Source organism: Salmo trutta, chromosome 30 (assembly GCF_901001165.1).
Source record: "Salmo trutta chromosome 30, fSalTru1.1, whole genome shotgun sequence".
NCBI classification, from domain to species: domain Eukaryota; kingdom Metazoa; phylum Chordata; class Actinopteri; order Salmoniformes; family Salmonidae; genus Salmo; species Salmo trutta.
The window spans coordinates 17,829,564-17,846,460 of NC_042986.1; the positions used below are offsets into that span (position 1 = coordinate 17,829,564).

The following is a 16,897-nucleotide window of genomic DNA, read 5'->3' on the forward strand; positions in this document are numbered from 1 at the left end:
TCGACAAATAATCGGAAACAAACCAAACAAACAGCAAATGCATCTAACACATTTGTAGAGTCATGCATTGTGTGCTATGAATATGGGACCAAATACTACTTTAATACACAAGTGAATTTTTCCCAATACTTTTGGTCCCCTAAAATGGGGGTATATGTACCAAAAGTGCTGTAAATTCACGATAACATGATTCCAGAAGACAGAAGGGGTATTTAAAGACAACAGTCATTAGGATATTCATTTATTATAATAAAATGTATTGAGTTTGATTATTATGGTAAAAGTTATGGTAAAATGGTTGAGTTGGCGACATTCAGTATAATGATCAATGGTATTAGACCTTCATTACTGCTGATCTGTAAAAAAAGAAAAAAGGGACAATTTTATACAATGCACTCCAGTTATGTATCAGCCTACAAATGGTTATATTGTCAGTAAATAGACCCTTCAGAATTACTCACATTGACATGTGGGAAGGGCAGGAGTCCATGTCCCATCCAGGCTGCATGTGACGGTGCCTGGTCCATTCATCACCATGCCCCTAGAGCAGACAAATGTCACAGAGTCGCCAAACTCAAGTGGCATTCTAATTCCTCCTGTCCTTCGGGCATATTGTACTCTGGGATAGGGACATGTAATGTCTGTGAACAGAGATTAAAGAGTCAACATAAGCTTTTATTCTATTGGTTTTAAAGGGGTTGGTTCCTTAATATTACTCTCAGTGCCAAGTTCTCAACACTTAAGGGATGTTCCTAGTTTGCTAAAGGGAACAAAAACACAGCAAAAATAGTGCAGCTATAGAAGCTATAGAGTTGAACAGGAAATGGCACCTTTGCACTCTGGAGGTGGTGCACTCCATGTCCCATCTTTGGTACAGTAGAGCTCACTCGTTCCAATCAGTTTCCCTACGCGACACCGATAGCCTATCACAGTGCTGTAAACGTAAGGTGGTTCCAAACGGCCATTTATCTCTCCATTTACCACCTCAGGAAGTTTAGCACACTGCACAGCTGAAAGTCACACACACAATGTACATTTACATGATTTACATTACCTTTTTTTTAAGATTATGGTGACAGAACTGAAGTTCAGGGATGTTCTAAACTAAAGCAAAGTTACCTAAAGCAATTGACCTATGACCCTGGTGTAATACTGTGTGGTGCAGTAGACCATCTAAAAAATAAATGAGACACCTTCACAGACAGGAACACGCCCATCCCAGCCATCATTCATGCAATTTCTTACATCCTGTCCAACCAGCTGATACCTGGTGTAATAATGGGTACAAAAAGTGCTTTTTTTGACAACGCATAATTTTATTTGTACACTGCAACAATTATGAGTAGCCTCAAGAGCAAAAAGACATACTAGCAGAATAGAACTTACCCCTCATCACAAACCCCTGTGGCTGTATCTCCAAACTCTACACCGGTATAGACGAAATGACCAAAAGACATCTCTCCAGCTGATCCACATGATTTGCCTTTGGACAAGAAAATGTCAACAAATTACATTTTTTAGAAGGCACAAAACACACAAACAATACTAAGAAATATTAATGATGTGCCAGAGTATATGAAAAGTATATGTAGAGTAACTAACTGTACATATACAGTACCAGTCTAAAGTTTGGACACACCTACTCATTCAAGTTATTTTTTTTACTATTTTCTACATTGTAGAATAATAGTGAAGACATCAAAACTATGAAATAACACATATGTAATCATGTAGTAACCAAAAAAGTGTTAAACAAATCTAAATATATTAGTAGCCACCCTTTGCCTTAATGACAGCTTTGCATACTCTTGGCATTCTCTCAAACAGCTTCACCTGGTATGCTTTTCCATCAGTTTTGAAGGAGTTCCCACATATTCAAGCACTTGTTGGCTGCTTTTCCTTCACTCTGCGGTCCAACTCATCCCAAACCATATCAATTGGGTTGAGGTCAGGTGATTGTGGAGGCCAGGTCATCTGATGCAGCACTCCGTCACTCTGCTTCTTGGTCAAATAGCCCTTACACAGCCTGGATTTGTGTTGCGTCACTGTACTGTTGAAAAACAAATGATAGTCCCACTAAGCCCAAACCAGATGGGATGGCGTATCGCTGCAGAATGCTGTGGTAGCCATGTTGGTTAAGTGTGCCTTGAATTCTAAATAAATCACTGACTTTGTCACCAGCAAAGCCCCCCCACACCATCACACCTCCTCCTCCAGGCTTCACGGTGGGAACCACACATGCGGAGATAATCCGATCACCTACTCTGCGTCTCACAAAGACACAGCGGTTGGAACCAAAAATTTCAGTTGGACTCATCAGACCAAAGGACAGATTTCCACCGGTCTAATGTCCATTGCTCGTGTTTCTTGGCCCAAGCAAGTCTCTTCTTCTTATTGGTGTTCTTTAGTAGTGGTTTCTTTGCAGCAACTCGAACATGAAGGCCTGATTCACGCAGTCTCCTCTGAACAGTTGATGTTGAGATGTGTCAGTTACTTGAATTCTGTGAAGCATTTATTTGGGCTGGTAACTCTAATGAACTCATCCTCTGCAGCAGAGGTAACTCTGGGTCTTCCTTTCCTGTGGCGGACCTCATGAGAGCCAGTTTCATCATAGCGCTTGATGGTTTTTGCAACTGCACTTGAAGAAACTTTCAAAGTTCTTGAAATGTTCCGTATTGACTGTAAAGTAATGGACTGTTGTTTCTCTTTGCTTATTTGAGCTGTCCTTGCCATAATATGGACTTGATATTTTAGCAAAAAGGTCCATCTTCTGTAAACCCCCCTACCTTGTCACAACACAACTGATTGGCTCAAACGCATTAAGAAGGAAATCAATTCCACAAATTAACTGTTAATTGAAATGCATTCCAGATGACTACCACATGAAGCTGGTTGAGAGAATGCCAAGAGTGTGCAACTCTGTCATCAAGGCAAAGGGTGTCTACTTTGAAGAACCTCAAATATAAAATATATTTTGATTTGTTTAACTTTTTTTTGGTAACTACATGATTCCATGTGTGTTATTTCAAAGTTTTGATGTCTTCATTATTATTCTACAATGTAGAAAATAGTAAAAATAAATAAAAACCCTTGAATGAGTAGGTGTGCAAACTTTTGATTGGTACTGTACTTTCATCTATTCTGGCACATCATTTCATATGGTTTCTTACGTTCACATCTCAGAGTTACTGGTGTCCACCTCCCACTGACACAGGTACTATAGTGAGCGCCTCTTACTCTCCTGTATCCCAAGGCACAACTGTACCTGACCTGGTGACCAGGACTAAAATCTGCCTGTGCTCTACAGCAGTCAGAAAGGTGTGTGTTGGAGAGGTACGGTGGCACTCCACATCTGCCTACAGGAAAGGGAGATAGAAATCAGATCTGGTATAAAACCAATGCATCATAACATGTATTATATATTTCAATGATCAAAGTGACAGACCTTGGCTGGTGTTGTGTTTACCATTAGGCTTTGGGCTTTCAATTATATCATTAGAGGGCAGACAAAGTGGGAGCTCGGGCTGCCACTGGCCGTCTGGTCCACAGGTGAGCTGCTGGGCTCCAGTCAGGAGGAAGCCCTCGGAGCAGGCCAAGGTCACTGAGTCTCTGACCCTGTACACTGAGCCAGTCTCACTCAGCTTCACACTGTTGGCCACTGAAGGAGCAGGGCAGGTCACTTCTACTGGAACCACTTGTGGTTCACCTCCCTCTAGAATGATGACATTTCAAATGTTATTGTGGTTTTGTTTAATTCATTCTTGTATCTATAATGACATAAAAAAAAGTGTGCCTCATCTTGGAGATAAGAGGAAAAATGACCTCGTACTTTGGTAAAAAGCACAACATTGAGACTAGACTTACAGTACATTCAATCCTTTGAAAACAAGAGATCCTTTACCTGGCACACATTGTGGAATCTCCTCCATCCATTTCCCAGATCTTGAACATTTTATGCGGGCAGCACCTTTTAGCAGGTTTCCTTTAGAGCAGGAAATGGTTACATCTGATCCAGGTCTTCTACGCTTGATGGATGGGCTACCATTTGTTATGTTTAATATAGGGCACTTAATCACTACATGAGTAAAAAAAAGATAGAAGCAGGTTAAAACGGAGTTACAACACATTTGACACAGTCTGTATAGCAGTTGTCCTAATCATGTCAGGATACTTACGTATGCACTGTGGAAGAGAAGGAGTCCATTTTCCTTTAACCCCACATGTGACAGGGTTTGATCCATTCAAATAATAAAGGCCCTTGCAGGAAAAAGACAAAGACTCTCCAGATCTATAAACTGGCTTCAACCCATTGATCAACCTCTGCCCCGTTGCATTGGGGGCTGCGCAAGTGATCTCTGGAAAAAAAGAAGCAGAAAAAGCTCACACAAGTTTGGTGTCTCTCTATGGCAGACGGCCATGCCCTATCATTACAGAGCACTCCTAACAAATCATCACTGAAGAATGATAAGAGTTTCAAAAAACTATGCAACAAAACAGACACAGCAATGTCTCCATAGAGTGGGAGTTGGAATTACAAGAGCTAAGCACCGCCATAAAAAAATCAAGGCTCCTCCAGCAATGAATATGGGCCAGACACCCCAAAAAAGTGAAAAGATTTCAACTTTGGGCACCCTTAAGTGATGTTGGGCACCCCTACTGAGTCAATGTGTTATTCAAACCAGGATGGACCTCACCTCCGACAGAGGGCAGACAAAGTGGGAGCTCGGGCTGCCACTGGCCGTCTGGTCCACAGGTGAGCTGCTGGGCTCCAGTCAGGAGGAAGCCCTCGGAGCAGGCCAAGGTCACTGAGTCTCTGACCCTGTACACTGAGCCAGTCTCACTCAGCTTCACACTGTTGGCCACTGAAGGAGCAGGGCAGGTCACTTCTACTGGAACCACTTGTGGTTCACCTCCCTCTAGAATGATGACATTTCAAATGTTATTGTGGTTTTGTTTCATTCATTCTTGTATCTATAATTTCATTTAAAAAAAGTGTGCCTCATCTTGGAGATAAGAGGAAAAACAGATGCCTCAATCGAGACAATGAACTCATGCTTTGGTAAAAAGCACCACAACATTCTGGGTGCCTGTGATTTGGGAGATTTTCCCAAAATGTCATCCATAGAAGGGTCCTTTGGAGTAAGGATTGTTGACATATATTTCACATTTTTATCTTAAAGCATAATTGATAAATAACTCATTGAAGTTGGAACATTGAGTTTTTGGCCTTACCCAGACCTCCTTTAAGATTCCATAATGTTTCATCTGTAAATGCTAGAAAGCTAGAAATGGACGTCATATGAAGCTTTACTGTTCGCTCTGTAATATGAGTAGTAGTTTCATTTCAATAATAGTTTCCATGCATTGATTTTTTTTTTTAATATAAACATAAATATTGAAGATATACAATTTTTGATTTGGCTACATTTGTTTCATAATGTTGAACATAATATACTCTACAGGCATATCAAAGTTCCAGAGTGGGATCTCTGCTAGTTTGAAAGTTAAGGTCCATTTTATACAGAGAAATTGGCATATTAGGCAATGTAACCGATTGAAGCCCTCGTTTTACTTGTATCAATGCAAATCCTGTAAATTACCAGCAGAGGGCAACCATTTTGAATCGAATTTCACATTAACAATGTTGGTAATGCTTACAAATTGGATCATAACCACTGAAGTATAATAAGAACTACAAACTGCGTCCAAGATGTTCCGACCGTTTTTTCAAGGAAATCTACTCAAGTTCCAATTCATGAACCGTCTATATCCGGGTTGGATCCGGTTTATACGGACCAACATCACGTGCGCACCAGCACTTAGTGAGCACAGGCGACATTATCGCATTATCCAAAAACATAGCAGACCTTGGATGAATATAAAATGTTAATATCAACATCTAAGAGTGATGCAAAAAATATATATATTTTTAAAAATCTGCTGACGTGAAAATAATTTGAATAATTAAATGGATGTTTTGTGCACAAAGGTGATGACTAAAGTGTTTTGTTAGGAATTTTCAAATCTGACTACTCTATGTGGCCGTCTATAGAAACTGTCTTTCTGGGCCAGGTGGCAGTTAAACTGCAGTACCGAAGCAAAACTGTTAGGAGCAGTCGAAACCGTACTTCTAGACCGAAACCCTGGCCCCTTGATCATAACTCTAAAAGTAGCAGAGATCCCATTTTAAACTGTGATATGCCCATAGAGTATATTATGTTCAACAATATTAAGATATTCATATGACACCATTGTTTGCTTTGTAGTACCTACAGATAAAACATTGTGGAGTCTTAAAGCGGCAATAAGCAGTTGAAGCAATAACAAAGTGTTTTTCCCGCCCCTGTTTTGGTAAAAAGCTGAGGGTAGGGCTGGAGATATGTAAGCACTCTCAAATTCATAGACAGTGCTATGGATGCATGGACTGACCATCCAAGGTATATAGTTTTAACCATGTAATAAGGCTACATAGTGTTTGTTTACGTTTACTTTGTTTACAAACATTGGAGTAAAACAAGCTTATATTTTGGGTTCTGATGGGGCACGAGAGTTGAACTAAGCTCATGAGGCATTTATAAGTTATATTCTATAAGAATCACTGGGTACATATTATTAATTTGTAAGTCAAAAAAAATGTATGTAGCAGCAGATTTCCCCTTTAAATGAGGCATGGGTTAGGCCAAAATGTCACAAATAGTCCAACTTCAATTGATTATTTGTCAATTATGCTTTAAGAAACAAATGGAAAATATGTCAACAATCCTTCCCCCAAAGGAACCTTCAATGGATTCACTTTTGTGAAAAAAATAAAAATCATGGTCTTTTTTTTGTTCTAGTTTGCCTTCCCCGTGGCTCAGTTGGTAGAGCATGGTGTTTGCAACGCCAGCATGGGGTGTGCATCGCCAAGGTTGTGGGTTCGATTCCCACGGGGGGCCAGCACAATAAAATTCATGAAATGAAATGTATGCATTCACTACTGTAAGTCACTCTGGATAAGAGCGTCTGCTAAATGACTAAAATGTAAAAAAAAATTGATGAATCACCCTTACAGGACATTAGCTAGGACATTATTACCCATGCTGTGGTAGCCTAATTTGTTTACATGATATTCTAATGCTTTTGTAACAATGGGACAATTACGGACTGAATGTCCAAGGCCAACATGGTCAAGTCTCAACAACAGGATCTTGGTGTGTCATGCCTACAATCAACTAGACAGGGCATGCAGTCTGGTACTTCATACAGCAGAACATACTAAATTGATTAGGATGCATGTTATATGTCCTACTTAGAAAGGGACAGACCTGATTGCTGCATACCTTCACACGTGGGAATCTCTCCACTCCAGCCAGAGTCCTTACATATTCTGTATTCCATCCCCTTCAGTGTAAACCTGCGCAAATATCACAGATTAAGAAAAAGCTCAGATTATAGGCCTATTTCATTACATTCAAGACACTTACCCCTCATTGCACACTGCATATGTCTTGTCCCCCAACAAAGACCCCATATAATGAAAGTATCCATTGAATAACTCCCCAGCAGATCCACAGTTCTTCTCTGAAGAGAGGATGGGACACATTAGAAAACAGCAGGGCAGTCAGGGTGAATCCAGGGTGAGATACTGTGCCAAACTCAACATAAATAACCACAGGGAACTGTTTGTGCCAAACAGCACTAAGACAGACACACTGCAGTCCTCAAGGACTGAATTGAATATAAACGTTATTCCCAAATGTTCTCTTTGCAACCACCAGAGGGCCCCAGTAAATGTAAGTGTCAAATGACATCTACTTGCCACAACAACCTCATCCCAGAGACAGTTATAACCATAATGACATTCATTGAACCAGTGTTATGCACAACAACAATATATACTGATCTAAATGCTTAGCTGTAGGCAATTACTTACTTTCACATGTCATGGTTAACTGTGTCCATTTTCCATTTTGACACTTAATAATGCGACTGCCACTGTTCGGAGTGTAGCCCTCGGCGCATCTGTAGCGGACTTTTTCTCCATTGCTGAATATACCCTTTTTCGGTTTCATGTACATGTCCTCGATTTGCGTGTGTGGATAGGACGACGGCGCATCACAGTTCGATGGAACTTGAGCTGTTTAGAAACAAATGAGCCACATCAGCAACAGTGGCAATTCAAATCACTGCGTTCATCCGATGAATATGTAAAAATGCAACAAATGACATTGCCAGTGTTAAAGTGGACTGTGCAATGTTAATTTTACGAATACAACAATCTCACCTGAGGCATGTAGGGCAAGTGATAAGAAGAACACGACATTATAAATCAGATTCATCGTTTCATGTGCATTCGGGTCTGTACGCTCAACAGTTTAAACGTTTTTGAGCTTAATAAAATGGTATGTCGACTGCGTTATATTTTATAGTTGGAGGGGAGGTGACGTAAAATGACGACTAGCCTTGTAGTACTACGTATATAGGCTATTCAGATTTATTTACGTCAAGTAATCTGAGTTTTTCCATTGGTAATACTTAGACTCACTCCTATGTTGGAGTGTTTCTTGATTAATTTATCAAACATGATTTTCACAAATCATGTATGATAAGTGGTTCAAGAAACACTCCAACAATGGAGTGAGTCAAAGTTTCCCACAGGGCAAAAACCAGTGGTGTAAAGTACTTTAAGTAAAAATACTTTAAAGTGCTACTTAAGTATTTTTGTTGTGGTATCGGTATATTACTATTCATATTTGACTACTTTTACTCCACTACATTTCTAAAGAAAATCATGTACTTTTACTTCATACATTTTCCCTGACAACCAAAAAGTACTCATTACATTTGGAACGCTTAGCAGGACAGGAAAATGGTGCAATTCAGTTATCAAGAGATCTGGTGGACTCACTAAACAAATGCTTCGTTGTAAATTATGTCTAAGTGTTGAAGTGTGGCCCTGGCTATCCGCAAAAAATGGTGCTGTCTGGTTTGCTTAAATATAAGGAATTTGAAATGATTTATACTTTTACTTTTGATACTTAAGTATATTTTAGCAATTACATTTTCTTTTGATAGTCAAGTATTTTGAAAACCAAATACTTTTAGACTTTTACTCAAGTAGTATTTTACTGAGTGACTCACGTTCACTTGAGTCATTTTATTTTAAGGTATCTTTACTTTTACTCAACCATGACAAGTGTGGACTTTCTTCACCACTGGCCAAAAACTGGTTGAATCAACATTATTTCCAAGTCATTTCAACCGCTAAAATCTACGTGATGATGTTGAATCAATATGGAAAAGTAATTGGATTCTAAATCCAATGACATGGTGCATATTCTTTTTTTTATTTTTTACTTCACATTGAATTCAAATGTAAATCAAAACTAGACATAGAATTTACGTCTGTTCCGAGTGGGTTGTATGTTTTACAACCCCATAACAGCATCTGCAGTAACCAAGTATTCCAGCCACTCTCTTCCTATGAACCAGTTGCTATTAAATAAAACAATTTTAGGGTAGGAATCTAGGCTAAACTGGGCTGGGTCTTCTGTTCCAAGATCATCAGGAACAGTCGAAGGTGGAGGCGGCTGTGGAGCCATTATCCTGGCAGCGCTTGTGGAAGGGTGGGGCTCTGAACACCAAGCTTGCTGGAGTTTAGCAGCATCATCGATGTCTTGGTGACAGCCTCAGTGGTTTAATGCTACTACTGCTTATCGCTCTCCTTTGTTTGGGTACTTTGGCAAAGCCAATCTTAGCCTATTTAGCTAGCTCAAACCAGATAATATGCCAAGGCTAATAACGCTAATGCTTTTTACAGCTACAGTTGAAGTCAGAAGTTTACATACACTTAGGTTGGAGTCATTAAAACTCATTTTTCAACCACTCCACAAATTTCTTGTTAATGTAACCGATGTGAAATGGCTAGTTAGTTAGCGGTGGTGCGCGCTAATAGCATTTCAATCAGTGACGTCACTCGCTCTGAGACTTGAAGTAGGGTTTCCCCTTGCATTGCAAGGGCCATGGCTCTTGTGGCGCGATGGGTAATGATGCTTCGGTGGGTGTCAGTTGTTGATGCGTGCAAGGGTCCCTGGTTCGAGCCCGGGTTGGGGCGAAGAGAGGGACGGAACCTACACTGTTACATTGATGCTGTTGACCCGGATCATTGGTTGCTGCAGAAAAGGAGGAGGTCAAAGGGGGGGTGAGTGTAACCGATGTGAAATGGCTAGTTAGTTAGCGGTGGTGCGCGCTAATAGCATTTCAATCAGTGACGTCACTCGCTCTGAGACTTGAAGTAGGGTTTCCGCGGCTTTTGTGGCGCGATGGGTAACGGTGCTTCGTGGGGTGTCAGTTGTTGATGTGTGCAAGGGTCCCTGGTTCGAGCCCGGGTTGGGGCGAAGAGAGGGACATTAACAAACTATAGTTTTGGCAAGTCAGTTAGGTCATCTACTTTGTGCATGACACAAGTCATTTTTCCAATTGTTTACAGACAGATTATTTCACTTAATCACAATTCCAGTGGGTCAGAGGTTTACATACACTAAGTTGACTGTGCCTTTAAACAGCTTGGAAAATTCCCGAAAAGGATGTCATGGCTTTAGAAGCTTCCGATAGGCTAATTGACATCATTTGAATTAATTGGAGGTGTACCCGTGGATGTATTTCAAGGTCTACCTTCAAACTCAGTGCCTCTTTGCTTGACATCTTGGGAAAATCAGCCAAGACTTCAGAAAAAGAATTGTAGACCTCCACAAGTCTGGTTCATCCTTGGGAGCAAATTCCAAATGCCTGAAGGTACCATGTTCATCTGCACAAACAATAGTACACAAGTATAAACACCATGTGACCACGCAGCCGTCAGACGCGTTCTGTCTCCTAGAGATGAACGTACTTTGGTGAGAAAAGTGTAAATCAATCCCAGAACAACAGCAACGGACCTTGTGAAGATGCTGGAGGAAACAGGTACAAAGTATCTATATCCACAGTAAAACAAGTCCTATATCGACATAACCTGAAAGGCCGCTCAGCAAGGAAGCCACTGCTCCAAAACCGCCATAAAAAAGCCAGACTACGGTTTGCAACTGCACATGGGGACAAAGATCGTACTTTTTGGAGAAATGTCCTCTGGTCTAATGAGACAAAAATAGAACTGTTTGGCCATAATGACCATCATTATGTTTGGAGAAAAAAGGGGGAGGCTAGCAAAGAGAAGAACACCATCCAACCGTGAAGCACGTGGGTGACAGCATCGCGAGGTGGAGGTGCTTTGCTGCAGGAGAGACTGGCGCACTTCACAAAATGAATGGCATCATGAGGGAGGAAAATTATGTGGATATATTGAAGCAACATCAAGACATCAGTCAGGAAGTTAAAGCTTGGTCGCAAATGGGTCTTCCAAATGGACAATGACCCCAAGCATACTTCCAAAGTTGTGGCAAAATGGCTTAAAAACAACAACGTCAAGGTATTGGAGTGGCCATCACAAAGCCCTGACCTCAATCCTAGAGAAGATTTGTGGGCAGAACTGAAAAAGTGTGTGCGAGCAAGGAGGCCTACCAACCTGACTCAGTTACACCAGCTCTTTCAGGAGGAATGGGCCACAATTCACCTAACGTATTGCCGGAAGCTTGTGGAAGGCAACCCAAAACGTTTGACCCAAGTTAAACAATTTAAAGGAAATGCTACCAAATACTAATTGAGTGTATGTAAACGTCTGACCCACTGGGAATGTGATGAAAGAAATAAAAGCTGAAATAAGTAATTATCTCTACTAGGATTAGATGTCAGGAATTGTGAAAAACTGAGTTTAAATGTATTTGGCTAAGGTGTATGTAAACCTCCAACTTCAACTGTAGATAGCTAAGAGTGAAACAGCTTCCACTGTAATCTTGACCTTGCCCTTACAATTCAAAATGAAATATATTACAGCTCATGTTATTCACTTAGCCTACCACAGAGATGAGAAGCGATTTTCCCCACTTTTTATGGAAAACAAAGGAGTCATACGACTCATACCTAACTACCCAGTGGCTTTCCATAGCCCCCTTACAAACACAGCAGCGCTCCCTGTCCATTGTGTGCAGGGGAGATACAGATTTGTTTTGCTATTTTTATATAGGGACATAAAACTAAAACCGAGGGGGCTAAAGTTTGAACTGAGGGGGCTAAGCCTCCCGTAGCCCCCTCATGGAGCCATGCCCTTATCAGCATTTGATCAGCATTTGATGATGAGCAGCTCACAATTTCAGTGTCCATCTACTAACTACACTATCACTATTAAGGAAACACAACATTTTGTACTTTCACTATTCAAAAATGAGAATCAGAATTTTCCTCAATTACAAATAGAGTAATACAAGTTTCTATGCGACTCATGACATTGCACAACACCTTCTCCACACCTTAAAGTGTTGTTGGTTTAGGACTTTAGATAAAGGGTAGCCCCTGTTGTTGTACAATTAAGTATTTTACAGTCTTTTGGAAGATGCCTACACTGATACACAAACAACAAGAGTGTGAAAGGGGTGGGTATAGCATGACAACTATGTTATTGTGCACCACAAAGCAGCTACTTTCATTTCAGCCTTTAGTGGTTCTCTCTTCCCTGGCTGTACCTATTCAAATGTGAATCAGTAATACATTATATTAAAGCACTGTTAGAAACCCCTAGCTGACTGAACCAATTAAATATTTCTAAGAATGATTTTGTTTACTGTACAAGGGCACTTAAAATATATCTATATTTATGTATTTAACCTTTATTTAAATAGGCAAGTCAGTAAAGAACAAATTCGTATTTACAATGACGGCCTACCAAAAGGCCTCCTGTGGGGACGGGGGCTGGGATTAAAAATAAAAAACAAATATAGGAGAAAATACACATCACAACAAGAGAGACACCACAACACTACATAAAGAGAGACCTAAGACAACATAGCATGGAAGCAACACATGAAAACACAGCATGGTAGCGACACAACATGACAACATGGTAGCAAAACAACATGGCAGCAGCACAACATGGTACAAACATTATTGGGCACAGAAAACAGTGCAAAGGGCAAGAAGGTAGAGACAACAATACATCACATGAAGCACCCACAACTGTCAGTAAAAGTGTTTCCTGATCGAGTCTTTGAATGAAGAGATGGAGATTAAGGTCCAGTTTGAGTGTTTTCTACAGCTCGTTCCAATCGCTAGTTGCAGCGAACATCGACCCAGGGATGTGTGTGCTTTTGGGACCTTTAACAGAATGTGACTGGCAGAACAGGTGTTGTATGTGGAGGATGAGGACTGCAGTAGGTATCTCAGATTGAGATCCAAGAGGGTTTTATAAATAAGCATCAACCAGTATACTACAGAGTAGTATAGAGTGCAGTGATGTGTCCTACAAGGAGCATTGGTGGCAAGTCTGATGGCCAAATGGTAAAGCACATCTAGCCACTCAAGAGCACCCTTACCTGCCAATCCATAAATTACATCTCCGTAGTCTACCATGGGTAGGATGGTCATCTGAATCAGGGTTAGTTTGGCAGCTGGGGTGAAAGAGGAGCGATTACGATAGACAAAACCTAGATTTAACCTTAGCCTGCAGCTGTGATATGTGCTGAGAGAAGGACAGTGTACCATTTAGCCATACTCCCAAGTACTTGTATGAAGTGACTACCTCAAGCTCTAAACCCTCATAGGTAGTAATCACACCTATGAGGGTGGGGAGAGGGGCATTCTTCTTACCAAACCACATGATCTTTGTTTTGGAGATGTTCAGAACAAGGTTAAGGGCAGAGAAAGCTTATTGGACACTAAGAAAGCTTTGTGTTTGAGCGTTTAACACTAAATCCGGGGAGAGTTCGGCTGAGTGTAAGACTATCATCTGCATATAAATGGATGAGAGAGAGCTTCCTACTGCTTGAGCCATGTTGTTGAGAAGAGCGTGGGGCCTAGGATCAAGCCTTGGGGTACTCCCTTGGTGACATGCAGTGGCTGAGACAGCAGATGTTCTGACTTTATACTAGGGCTAAATCAATATCAATACTTAGAGGTAATTACTTCCCTCAATAACGATATAAAAACGTTTAGATTCATTTTCGATAATGTCGATATAGAATAGTTAGGTACAACAGTCCATTTCACCTCTGTGACGCAGCAGGAACGTGCGGAGAAGTGACAATATGCACGTGGAGAGGTATACGCCCACTAAAAACCACTTAGCATCTTGAGTGATGGAGTAGACACTATTAACCAGCAGCTTCCAACAAAGAAATTATTGATAAAAAGGGTTAAACTGTTTCAGTAATTTGGAAGTGGTTTGGCATTTTGAAGTCCGACAAAGAGCAGAGCAATGTTCGGTGCAAATTGTGCCGTAGACCGGTGGCTACGGAGTCTGGTAATACGACAAACCTTTTTCAACATCTGAAGCAAAATCACTCTTTGGAACATGCAGGAAGTTTGAGTTTGCGCCACAGTATTGATAAACGCCCTTCAAGCATCAGCCAATCTAGTGATGTTTGCCCGAAGCAGTCAACACTGACAGCGTTTATGCCCTACAAGCAAACATCAAAAAGACAATCACAAATGCTATTATGCATTGCTAAGGACATGCTATCAATTAGCACAGTCGAAAAGGAAGGTTTCAAGAGGCTTATCAATTTAATTGACCCCCAGGTACGTGCTCCCTGGCTGCAAACAAGGAACAATTTTCCTTCAAGTATAATTTTGTGTAGCTCACATAATAAAAAAAAGTAACCTTTATTTAACTAGGCAAGTCAGTTTTACTTCTTATTACAATAACGGCCTATCGGGGAACAGTGTGTTAACTGCCTTGTCCAGGGGTAGAACGACAGATTTTTACCTTGTCAGCTCGGGGATTCGATCTAGCAACCTTTCGGTTACTGGCCCAATGCTCTAACCACAGTTTGTTCATGCATTCTTGAGTTTGAAGCAGATATGCACCTTTTAAACATTATTGGATTAATATCGTGATAATTATCGTTATCAAATGAAAAAAATATATTTTATTTTATTACACCTTTATTTAAACAGGGCAAAATAGAAATAGGCCTAAAACAGTTAGGATCAGCTTGATCTCCCCTTTTAAATAAAGGATGCACTGTGGCTGCCTTCCAAGCAAAGAGAACCTTCCCAGAGAAGAGAGATGGGGTAAAAAAGGTCAGAGATAGGCTTGGCGATGATAAGGGCAGCAACCTTAAAGAAGAAAGAGTCTAAACCATCTGACCCAGATGTTTTTTTTTAGGTCAAGTTTAAGGAGCTTCTTTAGCACCTCGGGCTCAGTGAACGCCTGCAGGGAGAAACTTTATAGCAGGGCAGGGGGAAAAAAAGGGAGGAGCATGGGGAATAGTTGCATTAGAAGGGTGGGAGATGAGGAAATGTTGGATGGGCAAGGAGGCATGGCAGAGTCTAATAGGAATCCTGACTTAATGAAGTGGTGATTAAAGCGCTCAGCCATATGCTCCTTGTCAGTAACAACCACATCATCAACATTAAGGGACATGGGCAACTGTGAGGAGGGTTTATTCTCCAGGTCTTTAACAATTTTCCAGAACTTCTTGGGGTTAGACCCACAGAGAGAGAACTGCTCCTTAAAGTAACTTTAGCCTTCCAGATAGCCTGAGTACACTTATTTCTAATTTGCCTGAATGAGAGCCAGTCAGCCTGAGTATGCGTGTGCCAAGCGATTTGCCAAATGGAATTATTGAGTTGGAGTAACACTGCCAGATCTCATTTTCTTTATGGGCACGTATTTGTTAACGATACCAATGACAATATCAAAAAAGAAGGTCCATGCATCTTCGACAGAGGGGATCAAGCTGATTCTACAGTCACGGCCAAAAGTTGAGAATGACACAAATATTAATTTCCACAAAGTTTGCTGCTTCAGTGTCTTTAGATATCTTTGTCAGATGTTACTATGGAATAATTACAAGCATTTCATAAGTGTCAAAGGCTTTTATTGACAATTACATGAAATTGATGCAAAGAGTCAATATTTGCGGTGTTGACCCTTCTTTTTCAAGACCTCTGCAATCCGCCCTGGCATGCTGTCAATTAACTTCTGGGCCACATCCTAACTGATGGCAGCCCATTCTTGCATAATCAATGCTTGGAGTTTGTCAGAATTTGTGGGTTTTTGTTTGTCTACCCGCCTCTTGAGGATTGACCACAAGTTCTCAATGGGATTAATTAAGATCTGGGGAGTTTCCTGGCCATGGACCCAAAATATCAATGTTTTTTTCCCCGAGCCACTTAGTTATCACTTTTGCCTTATGGCAAGGTGCGCCAACATGCTGAAAGGGCATTGTTCATTACCAAACTGTTCCTGGATGGTTGGGAGAAGTTGCTCTCGGAGGATGTGTTGGTACCATTCTTTATTCATGGCTGTGTTCTTAGGCAACATTGTGAGTGAGCCCACTCCCTTGGCTGAGAAGCAACCCCACCCATGAATGGTCTCAGGATGCTTTACTGTTGGCATGACACAGGACTGATGGTAGCGCTCACATTGTTTGGGGCATCCGGACGAGACAATCGGAAAGGGGATTCATAAGAGAAAATGACTTTACCCCAGTCCTCAGCAGTCCAATCCCTGTACCTTTTGCAGAATATCAGTCTGTCCCTGATGTTTTTCCTGGAGAGAAGTGGCCTCTTTGCTGCCATTCTTGACACCAGGCTATCCTCCAAAAGTCTTCGCCTCACTGTGTGTGCAGATGTACTCACACCTGCCTGCTGCCATTCCTGAGCAAGCTCTGTACTGGTGGTGCCCTAATCCCGCAGCTGAATCAATTTTAGGAGACGGTCCTGGATTTTCTTGGGCGCCCTGAAGCCTTCTTCACAACAACTGAACTGCTCTCCTTGAAGTTCTTGATGATCCGATAAATGGTTGATTTAGGTGCTTACTGGCAGC

The 16,897-nt window shown here is 41.1% G+C and overlaps 1 protein-coding gene across 3 annotated transcripts; it reads right to left on the minus strand.

Annotated features, from left to right (window-relative positions):
• Positions 1-224: 224 nt before the first annotated feature.
• si:ch73-217n20.1 (sushi, von Willebrand factor type A, EGF and pentraxin domain-containing protein 1) lies at positions 225-8,425 on the minus strand. Of its 3 annotated transcripts, none has more exons than XM_029723138.1 (14): positions 8,264-8,425; positions 7,913-8,116; positions 7,464-7,560; positions 7,320-7,393; positions 4,695-4,916; positions 4,176-4,355; positions 3,902-4,075; positions 3,446-3,712; positions 3,171-3,356; positions 1,387-1,483; positions 1,194-1,267; positions 831-1,010; positions 462-641; positions 225-356 (listed from the first exon to the last, which is right to left on the minus strand). In XM_029723138.1, exons 1-14 carry the CDS (start codon positions 8,316-8,318, stop codon positions 346-348), a joined length of 2,001 nt encoding a protein of 666 aa, XP_029578998.1. In that variant the 5' UTR covers positions 8,319-8,425; the 3' UTR covers positions 225-345. The 3 variants fall into 3 exon arrangements, with proteins under 3 accessions (XP_029578998.1, XP_029578999.1, XP_029578997.1); XM_029723139.1 differs by having other exon boundaries at positions 3,467-3,712; positions 7,305-7,393; XM_029723137.1 differs by having other exon boundaries at positions 7,305-7,393.
• Between the last annotated feature and the right edge of the window lie 8,472 nt (positions 8,426-16,897).

What these genes read in the sequence shown, in the direction of transcription:
- si:ch73-217n20.1 (XM_029723137.1), bottom strand. Translation starts at nt 8,318, where the DNA reads ATGAATCTGATTTATAATGTCGTGTTCTTCTTATCACTTGCCCTACAT. An exon ending in TAAACACAACACCAGCCAAG is followed by an intron (nt 3,357 to 3,445) that starts GTCTGTCACTTT and finishes CCTTTCCTGTAG; the next exon opens with GCAGATGTGGAGTGCCACCG. An exon ending in GCGTGTTCCTGTCTGTGAAG is followed by an intron (nt 1,011 to 1,193) that starts GTGTCTCATTTA and finishes TGTGACTTTCAG; the next exon opens with CTGTGCAGTGTGCTAAACTT.